The 19,467-nt window shown below is 43.5% G+C and overlaps 1 protein-coding gene across 1 annotated transcript in view; it reads left to right on the forward strand.

Moving 5' to 3' along the window:
* CFAP53 (cilia and flagella associated protein 53) overlaps positions 1–7,207 on the forward strand; it is a 38,152-nt gene extending 30,945 nt beyond the window's left edge. The window contains exons 6-8 of the mRNA XM_021686135.1: positions 2,044–2,260; positions 4,077–4,179; positions 6,924–7,207. Coding sequence (XP_021541810.1) covers positions 2,044–2,260; positions 4,077–4,179; positions 6,924–7,152 — 549 coding nt within the window. The 3' untranslated portion in view covers positions 7,153–7,207. The remainder of the gene's footprint in view (positions 1–2,043; positions 2,261–4,076; positions 4,180–6,923) is intronic.
* The last annotated feature ends 12,260 nt before the right edge of the window (positions 7,208–19,467 follow it).

Genomic DNA, 19,467 nt, shown 5'->3' on the forward strand with positions numbered 1-19,467 from the left:
TTTTTGAGTACTTGCCAAATTGTTTTCCAAAGTGGCTTTACCATTTTATATTCTCACTAGCAGTGTACACAGGTTTTGATTTCTCCACATGCTTATTAACACTTGTTATTGTCTATCTTTTTTATTTCAACCATCCTAGTGTGTTTGAAGTGATCTGTTATTATGGTTTCGATTTGCATTCCCTAATGACTCCACATCCTCCTGATGCTGAGCTTCTTTTTCTGTGCTTATTGACCATTTATATATCTTCCTTGGAGAAATTTATTTGAACCTATTTGAAATTTCAAGAAATCTATTCCAATCATTTCCCCAATTTTTAATTGGACTGTCTTTATTATTGAGTTGTAATAGTGCTTTATGTGTTCTAGATACAAGTCCCTTACACATAAATTGTGGGTTGTCTTTTATATTTTGTATTTTATATTTGAAAAATATATATATATTTTTCACCTTGTGGGTTGTCTTTTCACTTTCTTGATGGTATCCCTTGAAGTGTAAAAGTTTTAATTTTGATGAAGTCCAATTCATCTATAGTTTGTTTTGTTGCTTGTGCCTTTAGTGTTATATCTAAAAATGTGTTCCTACCCCAAGGTCAAGAAGATGGTGGTCCTGTGTTTTCTTCTTAGAGTTTTATAGGTTTAGTTCTCACATTTAGGCCTTTGATCCATTTTGAGTTAAATTTTGTGTATGGTATGAGGTAGAGGTCCAACTTCATTCTTTGGCATGTAGACATCCAGTTGTCCCAGCATCATTTGTTGAAGAGACTGTTCTTCCCCTATAGGATTGTCTTGGTACACTATTCAAAATCAATTGACAGTGAATTTGAGAGTTTATCTTTGGACTCTCAGTTCTATTCCATTAATCTATGTGTCCATCCTTAATGCCAGTAGCATGTATCTATATGGCTTGATCACTGTAGCTCTGCAGTAAATTTGAAATCAGGAAATGTGAATCCTCCAACTTTGTTCTTTTTCAAATTGCTTTGGCTTTTCTGACTCTCTTGCATTTCCATATGAATTTAGAATCAGCTTGTCGATTTCTCCATGGAAACCATTTAGGATTTTGACAAGGATTGTTTTGAATCTGTAGATCAAATGTAGACGTTGCCATTTTAACAGTATTGCCTTCTGATCCATGAATGTAGGTTGTCTTTCCACTTATTTTTTCAGTTTCTTAGTTTTCAGAGTATGAGTTTTGCACTTCTTTTGTTAAATTTACTCCCAAGTATGAGACTATGAATGCCAGTCATTCTGAGGGTACAATTCAGACCTTGCCGGTCCTCCCCCAGATCTATGATATTCTCAAAAGAGGTCAGGACAGAGATTGGATGGAACGGCACAAGTATAATACCATGAATAACAGAAAAGCCAGTTAAAAATGCCAGCATTGCAAAGCCCAGTTGACAGTCTTAGCTGCACATTAAAATTACTTGGAGAACTTAAACGCTGTTCATTAGATTGGAGTCTCAGGGTGAGATTCAGCCCTTGGTACTTTTTAAAGCTTCCAGGTGATTTCAAAGGGTAGCTAAGGCTGAGAAGGTCTATCATCAAAGTATCAAGTGACGAGCTTCTAGTCAGAAACAGTGCTATCATAGTGGTAATGACTTATTTTGTTTATCAGGTTATAATTTCATAACCTACCTAAATGAAAATAAATAAACAGATAGAGCTGTATAATTAAAAATTATCTGGGAACTGCTTTGAAAAACACTTTGGGAAAGTGTTCGAAGTAACTTATTAAAAAATGTGTTATAAAGCACAGGTACAAAGAATAACACAATAAACGCCCATATGCCCTTCACTTAGCTTCAACAACCACCAACGAATGGCGATTCTGTATTTCATGTGTGTCCCACCCGTTCCCTACCACCACTCTTGAATATTTTGAACTAAACCCTAGAGAGAATATTTCATCTATAAATGTGTCAGTATGTAGTTTTAAAAAATTGGGATTGTAGCTCTAAAAGATTGTTGTAAAACTTAACCTCTGTACTATCATCACACCTACAAGTTAACAACGTGAGGTGATTCTTCTGTTGTGTAGGAAGAGATGGCAAGAGAACAGGAGATATATCGTCAGTATGTGGCTCAGCGGCGTGAGGAGGAGAGAGCTCAGGAGAAAGAACTGGACAGAGTATTAGAGGCAGAGAAGGAAAAGAAGTTGGCTGAGGAGGACAAGGAGCTGAGACTTGAAAAGGAGGCAAGGAGACAACTTGTGAATGAGGTCATGTGTACAAGAAAACTTCAAGTTCAGGAAAAACGTAAGGACATGAATTATAATAATATTATAGTTGGGCCTTAATTCAACTTAAGTAGCAACCAAAATATTTATTAAGTAGGTATTATATGTAAAATGGTATGAGGGATGTAAAAAGGATTAAGGCAAGAGCCCTGCCTTGTAGAACTTACCTAATTTAATACATTGAGTATAAACATATGAAGAGTTTTATATCCTAGCAGATTCTAGCAGTCATGTTGGAGATGTTCTCAAGGTTAAAGGAACAGTGTGTCTGTTGAATGGTCTTTGCACCTTAGTGACTATAAAGGGAAGTGAGAAGATAGGGCACAACACACACACCCCTCCTCTCTTTTACCTGTCCCTCTTTTCTTTCTGTAGGTGTCTCCATACCTTCATACCTTTACTTGGGTAGTTTTCTCTGCTTATGATGCTTTTGATCTTGAGAAATCGAGGCAATCCTTCAAGGCCAGCTCAAATGTCTCATTCCTCAAATATGTCCCCTTATTCATAATAAATCCTCTTTCTGAGGCTCTCACTGTGGCTTGCTCACATCCCTGTCTTAGCACACCTTTGTATGCCCTCAGCTCCAAACAGTGCTTGGTCACGAAAGGAAATATTTGTTGAGAGGGTGAACTGCCACCTTCAGATTTCCACTGTTCCATGTCCAGCCCAGTGAACCGGAGAGGCAGAAGATGGACACGTTTACCATTCGGGTACCATTAGACTTCACACTAGTTGTCTTTGCAAGAGAAAACTCATTGATTCTCCACTCCAGGAATTATAACAGCCATTGAAAATTGTTAAGCCCATATTAGGTGGAGTTGTAAGAAAATGGGAAAAAAGCTTATAAGCTAACAAATTTCTGTATTTACCCATGATAAATGTTTTAAAATATATTGAGACAACATGGAAAATTTAAGTATTTGGGGCCATTTTTAAACAAAGAAACAAAATCAACCATAATTCTACCACCCAGGAATAGCTACTATTCACAACTTCGTGTATTTCCTTCCAGTATTTTTACTATGTATATAGTAAATTAGGATTTATGTTGAATATATTGTTTTACAGCCTGCCTTTGCCACTTATCATAAACATTTTTCTAGGTCATTTTTCTTCAATTATAAAATTTGTAATGCTGCCTAGAAATCCATTATAAAAATGGACCGTGATTTATTTTACCTAAACACAATTAATGGACCTTCAGATTGTCTTGAATCTTTTTACTACTATTTTAGAATACAGGTTACTATCTCTGTATATAGTTCTTCTTGGCTTATATATGATTATTTAAGAAAAGTTCCTCTAAGTGGATTTGGGGGCCAAAGATGTACATTTCAGATGTGTATTTCCCAATTGTATTTATTCTTTTGTGAACTCTGTTTTCTTTGTAATTTTGTCACCCTTACTGGATGCTTATGTTTTTAAAATTTAATTTATAAATACCTTATATATAATAAACTCAGGCCTTTTCCAGTATTTATTTTGTCATAAATAAACTCTCTTGTTAACACAAATTGACAACAGAACTGTTTGTCCTCAAGAAGAGAAAGGTAAGAAGTGTTCTAATAGTGGTAACCTGGTTTGAAAAGGCTGATCATAGGTTTTCAGTGAAAAATGATTAAGAAAAAAATCTGTGTAGATCACACACATTCGAACCTAAACCCTCTACTTCCCTTTTTGGAGAGGACTACTTCTACCCTATTGACCTAAGATACAGCCCAGTGATTGTAGGCTCTGCCTCTCTAAAGACAGGATGGCATTGATGCCCAGAGGGATGCCAGCAAGTCTTGTCTGAAGAAAGCCATTTACCAAAAATTACATTTGTCTTTCTTAAGTGCAACGAAAGGCAAAAGAACAGGAAGAGCGTGCTATGGAACAGGAACGCATAAATGAAGGTCTTAAAGAGCTTAACCGTGAAGAGAAGGAGAATTTTGCAAGGTATGATTTTGTTTTCTTTATTATTGTTTACTGCCTAAAAACAGGGAAAATTTTTAATGTAGAGAGAGGACAACATGCCATCACTCATGCATTATTGACATTTTTTTACATCAGTATTACATTTGTCCTAAAAGTTCCAGTCATTTTACAAAATTCCATATAAAAATAAGCAGCAAACATCTTGGTAAAATTAAATTTTATTGCTATTGTATACATTGTGATTATAGACATTAGGTATCAAGCTGAACGAATACCTTAAAAAATAAAGTAAGTTAGAAACAATTTTTTAAAAATAGGCTCCAACATTAAATCCTAATGAAATAACAAGAAGACTGTTCTTTCCCATGAAACAAACCCTGAAACACAGTGTGGCTTGATTAGTTGGAGTAGCAGAAATGGCTTCTGAGGATAGGAGTCCATGCAAAATGTCCTCAGAAGAATTTTTGTAGCCTCACTGGGCTGGAAAACTGAAATGATCTAGGTGCTTTGGGAAATACCACTGCCTTCTCTGACAATGCCCCTCTGATTGCCACCACGAGGCTCTGGTGGAGGAAATAGGCAGATGCCTCTTTGCAGCATTTCTTGGACCATAGCGCTCCTTTCCCACCGGTGACCAAGATACCCAATTCAGATGACCGGTGTGGTGGAGGAAGACGACTTGGCTCCTCTAATTGCTGGTCCCCTTTCCCATCCCTTGGCTCTGTCCCATGACTTACACATACTCAGTACATAGAAATAAGCTCTTTCCATTCTAGAAAGAGTGGGGTTTATATACCTGCGCCTATTGTTAGTTTGGGGGCACTAACAATAATTTCTGGTCTACCCTACTTACTTCCTGCTACTGCCTCTGCTGTGGAGGTCTTTCCTTCTCATTTTGAAAAATTTATTGTTGGAGATGTGAGGGGGACTTGATAAATAGCAATGTGCTTCCCTGCCCAACTACTGAATCAACTGAGAGAGAAGAAAAACAAGTATGTGTGGAAGGTATCATAGCTACCTATTGGTGCATAACAGAATACCCTACAATTTGTGCCTTAAAGTGAGTTATGATTATCTCTCATGATTCTCTGGTGACAAGGCTCACTTGGGTGGTTCTTCCTTGGGGTCCCTCATGTGGTTCAAGTCAGATGTTAGCCAGGGCTACATTACCTGAGGGCTCAACTGCCCTGGACACCTAAGATACCTACTCATATAGCTGGCAGTGTGTGCTGACTGTAGCTAAGGACTCAGCTGGTGTTATCACCCAGAACACCTTTATGTGGCCTCTCCATGTGCTGGGGCTTCTCACAGTGTGGTGGCTGGTTCTGGCAGGGAGAGTTCCAATAGACAGGGGCTGCGCCTAGGACTGGCATAGCATCACTTTGTCATAATCTATTGGTCATAAAAATAGTCACCGGGGCCTATCCAGATTCAAAGGCTGGAGACCGAAGCTCCACCTCTTGATAAGGGGAATAGAGGTTCACATCGCAGAAGAGCATATGGGAGGGGAGATGCTACTGTGACCATCTGTAGAAAATGGAATCTGCCACAGAGGTATGTGCATGCTTTCTTTTCTGATAAAAGCTGACATTTAAAAATGTGGCTTATAGATTTTAAATGGCATGACCACTATGGAGAACAGTATGAAGTTTCCTCAAAAAATTAAAACTAGAACTACCATGTGATCCAGCAATCCCACTTCTGGGTATATATCCAAAATAATTGAAAGCAGGACATTGAAGAGGTATTTACACAGCCATGTTCATAGCAGCACTATTCACAATAGCCAGGAGGTGGAAATAATCCACATGTCCATTAACACGTGAATGGGTAAACCAGATATGATATATACATACAACGGAATATTATTTAGCCTTGAAAAGGAAGGAAATCCTGTCAAATGCCAACTCATGCATGAACCTTGAGGACATTATGCTAAGTGAAATAAGCCAGTCACACAAAGATGAGTACTCTATGATTTCGCTTATACGAGATCCCTAGAGTAGTCAAATTCATAGACACAGCAGATAGAATGGTGGTTAGAATGGTGGTTGCCAGAGGCTGGGGGTAGGGGGGAAAGAGAGCTGTTGTTTAATGGGTGTAGTGTTTCAAATTTTCAAGATGAAAATGTTGCGGAGAACTGATTCACAACAATGTGAATGTCCTGAACACTACTGAACTCTACACTTAAAAATCGTTAAGTGGTCAATTTTACATTATGTGTTTTTTACCATAGTAAAAAAAAAAAACGCTATAAAATTTAAAATGTGGTTTATATGTTTAAAATGTGGCTTATGTATGGAGGAAATTGTCTAGTTCATACTGAACAGAATGAGACACACACACCCACCCAGACCCCAGCAGTGCCAGGTCTCTCTGGCAGGGCCGTGGCCCTTTGACAGAGAGCAGAGTGGAAAACCGGCAGACTAACCTGTTCCTGGTCTGACCAGTAGAAAAGTCACTTACTCCTTGGAGAAGAGTGGGAGAGGGGATGGAGAGAGGTCAAGGACTCACTCCAGATAGCAGGAAATACTCTGAGTGGGCCAGAAGCATTCCCTCCCTAAAATCAGTATTTGTTCTGTTTATCTTAATTATTATTGTGTAATAAACACATTAATGAATTTTCCATCTATTTTTTCCCATCTCACCCTGATTTTAATGGGAATTTTAATTTGACTTCAAAAGTTACATTTTACTTCTAATGCCCTAAATGAGTCCAAATGCTTGCTTTTACAATTTTGTACTTGACATTTCTAATACCTTAGGCGCTCCAGTTTGGCCCAGGAATACAGGAAGCAACTTCAGATGCAAATATCCTACCAGCAGCAGGCCCGGGAAGCGCAGAAAGAAGAGGAACGCCGAGAGTTTGAAGCAGGGGTAGCAGCAAACAAGTTTTGCCAGGACAAGATCAGGGAGATCCTGTCCTTCCATCAAGTGCTGCCCCGAAACATTCATCCCATGCGGAGGGCATACCCTGATAAGCTTCCACCATAGTTTCATTAATGTTAATGTATTTTTTCTCAGTCTTTTAATGTTTTTAACTACAGTATGCTGGTCTGTTCCTTTCAACTCATGGATAAACTTCCTTTATTTCTCTGAGTTTGCATAATTCTATGTAATGTTATTCCTTCAAATTAAACTTTTTAGACTTTTAGCCTTTTTTTAGACTTTATAGACTTACAAATCTGAATGATTTATTTCATATCACATAGTTACTTTCCTGACTTACCCCCCACACTTCCCTTTCTTGTTCATTTATTAATAGCTACACTTTCTCCCCACCCATCCACTCAAACGCCTATTTCCTCTTGCTTTTCTCTCATATACATAATTGCCTTGTCTCATATACAGAATTCACTGTATCAACAGGGCAGAGCTGGGCCTAACATCCACTTTCATTAGCCCATCTATTTAAATATTACACAGATATTTACCTTGCATGTGACTTTAGCAAGAACAGAGCAAACCCCTTGCTTTTGTGGGACTTCTGTCCTGGTGGAGGAAACCAGGCAATGTGTTAAGTGCTATAAGAAGGAAATGGCAAGAGTGCTCGAAGATCATTTTGAGCAGCTGATACTTGAATGAACCAGCCATATGGTTATCTGGGCAGATCCCAGCCAGAGGAAACAGCCAGTGCAAGGGCCCTGGGGCAGAAGTCTGCTTAGTGTGTTTGAGGCATAGCATTTGTGCTAGAGTGGAGTGAGGGAGGAGAGAGTGGTAGAAGATTAATCAGAAAGGCAGTGAGGGCTAAATGATGTAAGGCCTTGGAGCCATGGTGAAGACTGGCTTTTACTTGGCTATGAAAAGCTGTTACAGGATTTTGAGCAGAAGAGCAACATAAGATGTAAGATGGTTGCTGGCTGCTGTGTTGAGAACAGACTTTAGGGAGATAAAAACAGACTCAGTTAAGGAATGATCATAGTAGTCCAGGTGAGAGGTGAGGATAGCATGGTAGCCAGCCTCCAAGATGGTCCCTATGATCCTCTCTCCTGTATCTCTGCCCTTGTGCAATCCCCTTCCACCCTAAACGATGGCTGCCCTGTGTGATCAGTAAGATACTTACACCCCCTTGCAGACAGTCAAAGTGTTATAGGGTCTTCTAGAGAGCCTCCTTAAAAGGGAGGGGAGAGAACTTTTGAAACGGCTGAGTAAGGAGCTCTGGAAATCCTCTTCCCAAAGGGCATTGATAAAATGGGAAACATTGTCAAAAACAGCCATTTCAGCACTGGAAATTGACCAAAGGCATGCAACAGATGGAGAAGCATTTATTCCAGAAAATCTACAAAACGTTGGTGAGAATGGTGGGAATCTATGGCATATTGGCCTGGAGCTACTGCCATACCCCCTCAGCTACGTGGATCAGTAGTTCTACCAGGGCAAGGCAGGTCGTGAGGACCTGCAACCTCACTGCCAGATTAGGCCGACTTGATAGGGAGCACCATTTGGAAAAAGCCATGCCTGGGGCATTGTCAAAATAATGGTGATTTTTGTGGCAGTCAGGTAAGATCAACATCACAACTAGCCTGAGGTTGTAATACTGACTGGGACAAGCAGCAGAACAGCCAGAGATTTACAGGAAGATCTGGGGAACATGACAGCCATGGGCTTTGATATTTGAATGGGCTTCCACATATTCTTGGTAGTCTGGAAGTCTGTGTAGACATAAAGCAACATGCTTGCTCATTAAAGAACCTGGGCAGGTCCTAGCAGTCTACCGATCCTTGGCCAAATGTGAGGCCTTGCACATACAGAAAGTAAAAGCTGGGGCAGATTTGGCCTAAACTTTGAATGTGTTCCCCAATCTTCACACAGATCCACAGCAAAAGGTAAAAGCCTTACTAGCTTAATCACTCACTGAGCACTATGCCGAAGGGACAGGAAGCCAGCCAGCCTTAAAAATAAAACAGGAATTTTTTAAAAAAAGATTTTATTTATTTATTTGACAGAGACAGCAAGAGAGGGAACACAAGCAGGGGGAGTGGGAGAGGGAGAAGCAGGCTTCCCGGTGAGCAGGAGCCCGATGTGGGGCTCAATCCCAGGACCCTGAGATCATGACCTGACCTGAAGGCAGATGCTTAACTACTGAGCCACCCAGGCACCCCTAAAACAGGAATTTTAAAAATGAGCAGACATCAGTGTTATCTAGCCAGGTTGTATAAAGGTTTAAATAAAGTCTAGAATATGTACATGATTTGATTAACTATAGAATGTTACCCATATGTGGGCATTAGTATCTGGCCCATCCTCCCAGTGCAGGGTTCTCTCCTCAATATCTCTAATTTGTAGCCACCTGTGGCTACAAATTTGGACTCTTCCATTAATAAAGAGGTTCTTTATATCAGACTGAAATCTATCTCCTCGAGGTGTTTGCAGAACATCTATCCAACAAAGGACTTATTTCCAGAATATATAAACAGCTGGTACAATAAATAAGAAAAAGGTAACTCAGTAGAAAAATGGACAAAAGACTTTTGACACTTCACAAAAGAGAATAAGAAAATGGGCAATAAACAGATGGGGAGATGCTCAATGTTATTACTTACCATGGAAGTGAAATTAAAACCACCATGAATAACTACACACTCAGCGAAATGGGTAAAATGAGAAAGACAGGCAAACAAGTATTAGGAAGAATATGAGCAACTGGAACTCTCATACACTGATGTTAAGAATATAAATTTTATTATTTTTTTAAAGATTTTATTTATTTGTCAGAGAGAGACACAGCGCGAGAGAGAGCACAAGCAGGGGGAGTGGGAGAGGGAGAAGCAGGCTTCCTGCTGAGCAGGGAGCCCGATGTGGGGCTCGATCCCAGGACCGTGAGATCATGACCTGAGCGGAAGACAGACGCTTAACGACTTGAGCCACCCAGGTGCCCCAGAATATAAATTTTAAAAATCACTTTGGGATACTATGAGGCAGTATTTGCTAAAACTGAAAATATATGTACCCTGTGATCCAGAAATTCCACTCTTATTTACCCAATACATACATATATGCAGTGAATGCCATATATAAGATTGTTCATAGCAGCACTATTCATAATAGCCCAGATTAGAAGTTGCCCAAATGCCCAACCAGACTAGAATGGAAAACACTATACACAATGACAATGAATGAACTTTGCTGCATGCAGCAGCATTGATGAGCCTCATGGACATAATGATGAGCAAAATAAGTCAGACATATGCTATGAGGTTCCACTTAGGAAAAGCCTAGGAGCAGGCAAAACTAATTTTTGGTATTAGAAATCAGGTGATTACCCTTTTGGATGAGTTCCTGGAGAGGGACTTCTGGGTATTAATGTTGTGTTTCTTGATCTGGGTGGTGGTGATTCAGTGTGTTCACCTCGAGAAAATTCTTCAAGCTGTATATTTAATATTTGTGCAGTTTTCTATATGTGTACTGGGCTTCCATTAAGAGTTAAAAAAAAATCAACCCTTCTGAAGTAGCTACCATTGGTCATGATGCTGGTTTCTGGATCTTTACGAACCGAATTTAATATCTGGCGGCTACTACTGTGTGTCTTGCCATTTATTCTCTAGATAAACATGTTTCATTGGTCCATGCGCTGCGACTTCGGCCCCTTCATCATCACCTTGCCCTCTAGTGGTCATTGGTCATTTTTCCAGATTTGTGTTAAAACAGGATGCTCAGAGCTAGATAAAAACAGCCCAGAAGAGGTCTGCAGAGCCCAATACAGTGGGACCACCACCTCCTTTAATCGGTGCATTATACTTCATTTAATGCAGTCCATGTTTGAGTGCCCACCATCCAATCACAACTGAAAAAATGTAGGCACAATTGTCTTGTCCTTGGCAGCCCTACCTGCTTGTTATAAACAAGACAATAAGAAGCTGGAGAGGGGAGAGGTTGGAGATTGAGCTGTATGTAAACCCGTACATAACAATGTTGGGTGTTTGGGGTGCTCTGGCTGGTGAACACGAGGAGGAGCTGGGAGGGTGGCGCACCTAGAGAGGAGACCGACGCTCTGCCTCCCCCCTACCTCCCCCCTACCTCCCCCCTACCTCCCCCCTACCTCTCCCCTACCTCCCCGGCTCCTCTGCTTGGCTGTTCCTGAGTTATATCCTTTATAATAAAGCTGTAAATGTAAATACAGAGTGTTCCTGACTTCTGTAAGCTCTTCTCAATTATTGAGGCAAGGAGAGGGGATTGTAGGAATTCCCAGTTGGTAGCCAGCCGATCAGAAGTCTAGGTGGCCCAGGGCTTGCGACTGGCCTCAGAAATGGGGTGGGGGCAGTCTGGAGGGACTGAGCTTTTAATCTGTGGGATCTGCACCAACTCCGGATAATTAGTGTCAGAACGGAATTGAATTGTTGAACATCGGCGTTTGGAGAACCAGAGAATTGTTTGTTGGTGTTGGGAAACCACCCAGTTAGTAGGGACTGGTGCTGGCATTCGAACCTTGGCTGAATACAGAGTCTATGCTTTTAGTTTCATTGGTTCGCTGCCTCCCCACAACAGGTGGTACTGTCAAAATCAATCAATGATAGACTTTTAGAGTGTAAAAACCCATCACGAATGTTTTAGTTTCCTTTATTTTGGAAATGATAAAACAGAAACCCCCCAAAATCTCCTATGTCTTGGTTCAGCACTTTCTTCATATAACATCATGATTTGTTGCCAAAACCCAATTTATCAATGCACTCTTAATCAACCAATATGCCCTGCACGGCTTGCTGTCTAGGCAATATATGGCATGAGGCTCTTTTCACTCTATTTCTGTCACTTTGTGGTCTGTATCCACACCTTTATGTGTGCTCACAGCATTTGGGTGCAAAACCATCAAGTACACTTATGCATACACATTCCATAAATTACAAATGGGCATGAATATTTTTCTTTCTTTAAAGCATCCTTCTGATATTTTGATTACCTTATATAAACTGGGCAAACAGCCCCTCAGAATATAGACGAGAACTTCATTTAATAAAAAGAATAGCTTCCTATACAGGGATGTCCCTGAGATAAAGGAAAAGGTCACAATAAAAAGATGTGATTCTGTTTATGCCTCCGGAGAAGCTGTTGCTGGAGAGAACTCTAGGAGCCAAAAATTGCCTCCAGGTATAAACTCTTTAAAGTTCTAAGACATGAATTTTGGATAGAGTTATTAACTTAGTGCTTCCAAACGTTGTGATGTGGGACTTTTATGTGAAATGACTTTATAGATGAGGTTCCAGGAAAGCTGATCTAACAAGACAGTTTCATGTCAGGTTCTTGCCGCATGTGCCGTTAATCAGCTGTGTGGCTTCTGGTGGGACTGTCTGCGATGTACTTCTCTTGTCTAAAAACCGAGGTGCTTCTAGGGCTGGAAGGGTCCTGAGGGAGTGTCTAGTCCAAACCCTTCACTTTATAGATGAGAGAGTGTCTCACGCTATGAGGACTTGGCTGCAGTTAGGTTATTTGGTAGGTGATTCTGGAAGAAGTTTGGGATGGGCAGAGTAACAAGGGAGGAGCCAATACAAGAAAGTGCTATAGGGTGGTTACCACTGTGGGCAACTGGGTCTCATTCCACCTGGGGGCCTTCTGAGGAACTGTGCAGAAAGCCTCGCAGGTATGATTGCCCAAGGTGGAAGCTGGGGCACTTCTCACCCCACTCCTGCCCTCTTTGTTGAGGGGTGCCCCTGTAGTAGTTGGGAGGCCAAGGAGGCTGTAGGAAGGCCCTGGGTGATAAAGCAGAGTCATGTGGGGTATGCACCTGAGGTGTATCCTGGAGCCCCAGACAGAACTATTGCTGGAATCCGGGGAGCAGAGGGGAGCGGTGATACAGGACACCTCAAGGCCGGAGAAGGTATGAAGACTTATGATCCGACCCGCAGCACACAGCTAGAACTATACTTTCTGCGTGTGAACATACTTTCTGTGTGTGTGTGTGTGTGTGTTCTCTCCAATTAGACAGTGAGTGGCATGAAGCAGGTAGCCAGTCTTAGACAACTCGAATGATCCCAAGCTTTCAGCACAAGACTTTGCCCAGAGCAAGTCCTCAGAAAATATTTCCTCATTTGTCCCCGGGAAAGAAAGGAAGGATAGTGAGCAGGGTGAAACGGTGACCACGGAAACATCTGTCTGATTCTTCAGCGCCCAGACCTAAGAGAGCCATGGGATAAGGCCAAGCTGAGAGAGCCCAGCCCCCAGAGAACCCCTGGCAGGGCCAGCAGCAGGCTACAGCTGACAGGAGGCCGAGAGCCCTGACACGAAGAGGCCACACGGGGCCGGAAGCAGGCAGGCAGTTGGGCCGGGAGATGTCACCTGAGGGGGCAACACAAGGATTCTACAGCTTCCAGACCAGGACAGGAAATGTCCCGTAGCTTCCAGTAGCCACGGCCTCTGGCATAGAGCAGGTAAGGGGCTCCCGAAGGGAGTGGAACACGTTTGCACTCTCTCTCCTCACCGGGGAGCTAGAATTTTCACAGACTCACATCTTGACCACAGGCGCGAGGCTGGTGATCACAGCACAGCTCTACTTCTGCCATGTCGTCTAGATGCAGGCTCTCGGGTGAGTGACTACCCAGAGCCAGGAACAGGTTAGCCAGAGTGATGTGGAGAGTGTGGGGTGGGAGTGAAAGGCGTTTTGCCCTTTGTGTCTCTGGTCACTGAGTAAAAGTCCCTCCTCTGATGGCAGCCTTCCCCCTGCCTCTCTGCAGGGCTTCGGTGGATTTGGCGCTGAGCAAGGAGAGAAGATAGGACCTCGAGGTGGCAGGAGCGCACACGAGCTTCGGTGGGGTGGGGCTTGGATGGGGTTGCAGGAAAGGCTAAGGCCTCACAGCAAGAGACCCAGACGGTAGGGAGCTCAAGCTGAGGCCATCCAGAAAGGGTGGAGGACAAAGCAAGCCCCAGGGGAGAGGGGCATCAGGGAGGGACTCACGTGTCTAGGTGATGCTGCTCAGTAGCCCAGTGGGAAGTCTCTGGGTCAGAGAACTCCAAAGGGGCTCTGGCAGCGTGGGGGCCTATCTTAGTAAGAGCACTTGGGCCGGGAGTCATGGGGTAAGCAAAGCACGCGGTCTCTAATTGCCTAAACATTTGTGTGTTTGGGCTATTTTTAAAATAATGGGATGTGTGAAGGCTTGAGTTTGGCATGGGAGGGCTTCTGAACTAACAGGTCTCGGCCTCCAGTGCAGAAATAAGCCAGGAGCCAACACACAGAGGCCACCTTGGGCTCCCTTCCTAGAACTCTCTGCGCACCAAGAACCCAGCTACGCAGAACTGATCGTCAGGGATCCCTGAACAGACACCGTCCCCCTCCACACACTTCCCCGCAGCTCTGCCTTCACTCAGTGTTGCTTCAGGCTGTCGTGCCCCCTGCCATGTCCCTGCTCCGCCCCAGCTCTGTGTTTCTCTTCGCTTCTCAGCACAGATTTTAGCAGGTTAGCTGTGCTCTGGCCGGGGTCTAACACTAGACTGTGAGCTCTCTGAGAGGGAAAGAGCCAGCTAGGAACTGAGTTGTGTCCCCCACCCAATGCTGTGCTAAAGCCCTGTCCCCCAGTGTGACTATTGAGAGATAGGGCTTTTATGAGACAATGAGGTTTAATGAGGTCATAAGCACGGGGCCCTCATCAGATAAGGCTGGTGTCCTGATAAGAAGAGGAGGAGACAGCAGAGATAGCCTGCGCTCTGCACGCACAGAGAGGTAGCATGCGAGGATGCAGCAGGCGGGTGACCATCTTCAAGCCCCAAAGGGGGGCCTCACCTGAAACCAGCAGCCCATCGGCACCTTGATCTTGGACTTCCAGCCTCCAGATCTGTGAGAAAATAAATGTCTGTGGTTCAAGCCCCACAGCCCTGGTATCTCGTGATGGCAGCCCAGGCAGCCTGATACGGAGGCCTCTTATTCCCCTTAAAATCTCTCACGGCACCTAGGACGGTGCCCCGCACATCGAAACTCAACAGATGTTTGCTAAATTGGATTTGGAATGCCCGAATGAATGAGTGATGCATGGGGCCGGGGGGGTGCCCAGGGTCTGGAAAGTCTCACAAAGCCAGTGGCCTGCTCCAGGAACACCTTAGGAGACCAGCCCACCAACGCTCACCTACAACTGCACCATCCAAAAAGCTTGGAACCTCATTTAGCAGCAAAACCCGACCGACACGAGTGTAAAACTAGTTAAGATGACCTCACTAGGTTTTACCCCAGAACTACTACTGTTTTTGATTACTGGGCACTGCCCCAGCTCTCGCTGAGGGTATTATAAAATCTATGGCTTAGGAATCTACTTACGTTTCTAAACTCGAAAAAATGTAGAATCCCAAAACTGGGATGTCTGGGTGGCTCAGTTGGTTGAGCGTCTGCCTTCGGCTCAGGTCATGATCCCAGGGTCCTGGGATCGAGCCCCGCATGGGGCTCCCTGCTCGGCGGGAAGCCTGCTTCTCCCTCTCCCACTTCCCCTGCCTGTGCTCTCTCTCTGACAGATAAATAAATAAAATCTTAAAAAAAAAAACCAAAACACACATATCTGGCCCCAAGGATTTTGGATAAAGGACTGTGGCCCTGTGCTGCCTCAGGGGTTAATACCAACCGCACAGCTGTCAACCTAAGGAAGACCATGGCAAACACTAATTATCTGGTATATAAATAAACTGCAATTGCCATTTGAACAGAATGAGAAATAACTTAATCCTACACTGGGGAGACGTGTGATTGGAATTAAAACATGTTTATTGATATACATGCTCCAGATGAGAAGTTGATTTCCTCAGCCTACAAAATGTGCTGAGTACGGTTTTTAAAGAAGTAATGAGAAAGTACAGTATTACCATGGAAAATAGCAGTGGTACGGCTTCAAGTCCAATTGGCTTTTTATAAATTGCCTTTAACAACTGGAGAAATCAATAAAATGCAATTATAAGAGCAACCACGATTTCTCATTATGACTATCAGCAACACTCCTATAAATAATACTATAAAGTTAACTTGCTGAATGTACAGAGTAGAGTCTGTTTTTAGCAGAGCCCTCGAAGTCTTTAGTAACTAGTGCTCTCTCAGCTATGTTAAGCCCCCTGTGAGACCCCATGGAGCAAACAATATAAGACTGATATGGTTTCTTCCCGTGTCCAAGATCAAGACCTGGGAAAATAAATAAATGCGAAAAACAGAAGGCAACATATAATAGGGCCGTTAAATATAATCAAGTATGTAGAACAGACTTCCTGCCTAGTCTTCTTTTAAAGTCTCCAGAATTTCTATGTCACTTGGCCGAAGGGAGACACCAGGTTGGAAGACAGGTGCAGAGAGCACATCTTGAAGGTGCATTTGAGTGGTGGCACACAGTTTTTGTTTAGATTTTATGTTTATTTTATTTTATTTTTTTAAAAGATCTTTTAATCTATTCATTTGAGAGAGAGAGTGAGCCAGAAAGCATGAATGGGGGGGGGGGGCAGGCAGAGGGAGAGGGACGAGCAGGCTCCCCGCTGAGCAGGGAGCATAATTTGGACTCAGTCCTAAGGCCCTGAGATCATAACCTGAGCCGAAGGCAGACACTTAACTGACTGAGCCACCCAGGCGCCCAAGATTTTGTGTTTATTTGGAGTACTTGGTGGAGGAGAGTGGGTGACCGGGAGGAGGGAAGTACCATCCAAGTCACACTTCGGAGCCACACCACTGCTGCTCTGGGTTTCTGGAAAAGGGAGAAGTTTATTATGGGTAAGGCTATCTAGGAAGATTTTTTGGGCAAAGGTGGCACTTGAGCTGGACTTGTAGGTCATGGGGACTATGGATGGCCTTGAGAGGGAAGAGGATATTTGGAGGTGAGTCTGTTAGGGGCAGGTCACAGTCAGAAGTGGACTCAACTCAGTTGGAGAATCTGTCCCATTTTCTGAAATAAGAAAAAAGGAAAATCTCCCACACTGCACCAGATTTCAATAGAAATTTCCTGCTGAATGTCAGTAACTGCATACCCCACCTCAGGCACGCGTCATGACCAGACCACCCTACCTCCCTTCCCAGTAAGGTGCAATATTGATTGTATGGTTAACACTACTAGACCTAATCATTGGGACCATTAACTGCAGGAAGAAGAAGGTGCACTACTGGGTGACAGTCCAGAGGGTGCCTGCAGAGCCTTAGGAGCTTTGAGACTCAGGGCCTGGATACTCTACTGACATCCAAGGCCGGGGAAAGGTCATGTAACTGACAGCATCGGGGATAACCCCACCTCGACTGTTAGAAAATTAAATGAGACGATAAACAGGGTTAGCACTCAACACATGCCAAGTGTAGACCTCTATGTCAGAAATCTTGTAGACCTTAACATCATATCCTTTTGGTGACATTACATAAATATCCCAGAAGTTCTTTTTTTTTTTTTTTAAAGATTTTATTTATTTTTTAGAGAGCGAGCGAGAGAGAAACAGCATGAGAGGGGAGAGGGTCAGAGGGAGAAGCAGGCTCCCCGCCGAGCCGGGAGCCCGATGTGGGGCTCGATTCCAGGACCCTGGGATCATGACCTGAGCCGAAGGTAGACGCTTAACCATCTGAGCCACCCAGGTGCCCCCCAGAAGTTCTTAATTTCTACTCCTAGTTACGTTAGTGCTGGGCTAGAAGAGTATGGCTTTCTTTCTCGAAGCTCTAACATCGTTCATCGGCATTATTACTTAACAATAACAGTTCATTTGTATCGATGTTTTACAAGCAAGTCTAGTCTTACACGGTCCTCACCACAGCCATGGGCACTTGACAGGGAATTTTTTTCTGTTTGCAACTGAGGTAAAACATTCATACAGTAAAATGTGTGAAGTGCACAGTGTGCATCTTGGCGTATTTGGTCCCATATAACCCCACCTGCTCTCGCTTAGCACATTGTCTGCATTACGCCCCTTCCCAGTCAATGCCCCTCAGAAGTGACCACTATTCGACTTGCAGCACCCCTCCCCCATCCGTTTTGCCTGATCTGGAGCATCATACAAATGGAATCTCATGCAGAATGTAGTCCTCTGTGGGGCACCTGGGGGTCTCAGTTGGTTGACTGTCTGACTCTTGATTTCAGCCCAGGTCATGATCTCAGGGTCAAGAGATTGAGCCCCACCTTGGGCTTCCCCCACCTCACACACACACACACACACACACTCTCTAAAACCAAACCAAACCAAACCAAACCAAACCAAACCAAACCAAACCAAACCAAAGAATGTAGTCTTCTGTGACTGGTCTCTTCCACTCAAGATAAAGTTTATGTGATTCTTTCATGTTGCTGCATATGTCAGGAGTTTGCTCGTTGTCACTGCTGGGTGGTACTCCACTGTATGAATGTACCAGAACTTCTTTATCCATTCTCTTCTAGGCAGGGATTATTAAACAAAATTTACAAATGAAGGAATCCAGGGCCTCAGGCCAGGCAGCTGGGTAGGTCAGGATTTGAACTTGAGTTATCTGGCTCCAAATCCAGTGCCCTTTCTTTCTTTCTTTCTTTCTTCTTTCTTTCTTTCTTTCTTTCTTTCTTGATTTTATTTATTTATTTGACAGAGAGCATGAGCAGGGGAAGTGGCGGGCAGAAGAAGAGGGAGAAACAGGCTCCCTGCAAGGGAAGCCCGACGCGGGGCTCGATCCCAGGACCCTGGGATCATGACCTGAGCTGAAGGCAGACGCTTAACCAACTGAGCCACCCAGGCGCCCTCCAGTGCCCTTTCTAACAAACACTGTGAGGCATACCACCTTTGAAGCTTTTTTTTTTTTTTAGTTTGCAGAACTTTGAACTACATGACTTGTAGTATCTTAAATCACTTGAAGAGAATAAGTTGTTCAAATAAAAAGCAAAAGCAAAAATAAAAACTCTATTCTGTTGGGAATTCTCACAAGAAAATGAGGTATGGACTCCAAATGAACACCAGGCCCATGATAGGCTTTGAATAAATGCTTAGCGGTCCAGATTCATATGGAAAGTGTCCTGGGATTATGGATTCAGTTCTCAGCTCTCAATGTTTATAGCTACAGTCTGAGCAAGGCTGGGGGAGAAGCACCACTGTTTCCCTACAGAGTGGTCTGCCTGTGGTTGGCTGGCCCGGGGTGTGTGTGTGTGTGTGTGTGTGTGTGTGTGTGTGTGTGAATTTAGCATGCCATTAATCAGGGTGACATTCCAAAGCCCTGTTGTGCATACGGGCACACACCTCTCCCTACACTGGAAACTGAGGCACAGTGCTCTGTTTCTGCGGGCCCCCAGCTTCCGGGGCCTCTCAGGAACCAGCTGTAGCCTCTCTAGCTCTTTCTCCAAAGGACTAACTGCAGTCTTGCTGCAGCCCAGGGAAGCAGCCATGGGCTGGCACCTGACTCGGGGACCCAGGGAAGAAGCCTTGGGCTGG

The sequence above is a fragment of the Neomonachus schauinslandi genome, chromosome 14, assembly GCF_002201575.2.
Source record: "Neomonachus schauinslandi chromosome 14, ASM220157v2, whole genome shotgun sequence".
Taxonomy (NCBI): Eukaryota; Metazoa; Chordata; class Mammalia; order Carnivora; family Phocidae; genus Neomonachus; species Neomonachus schauinslandi.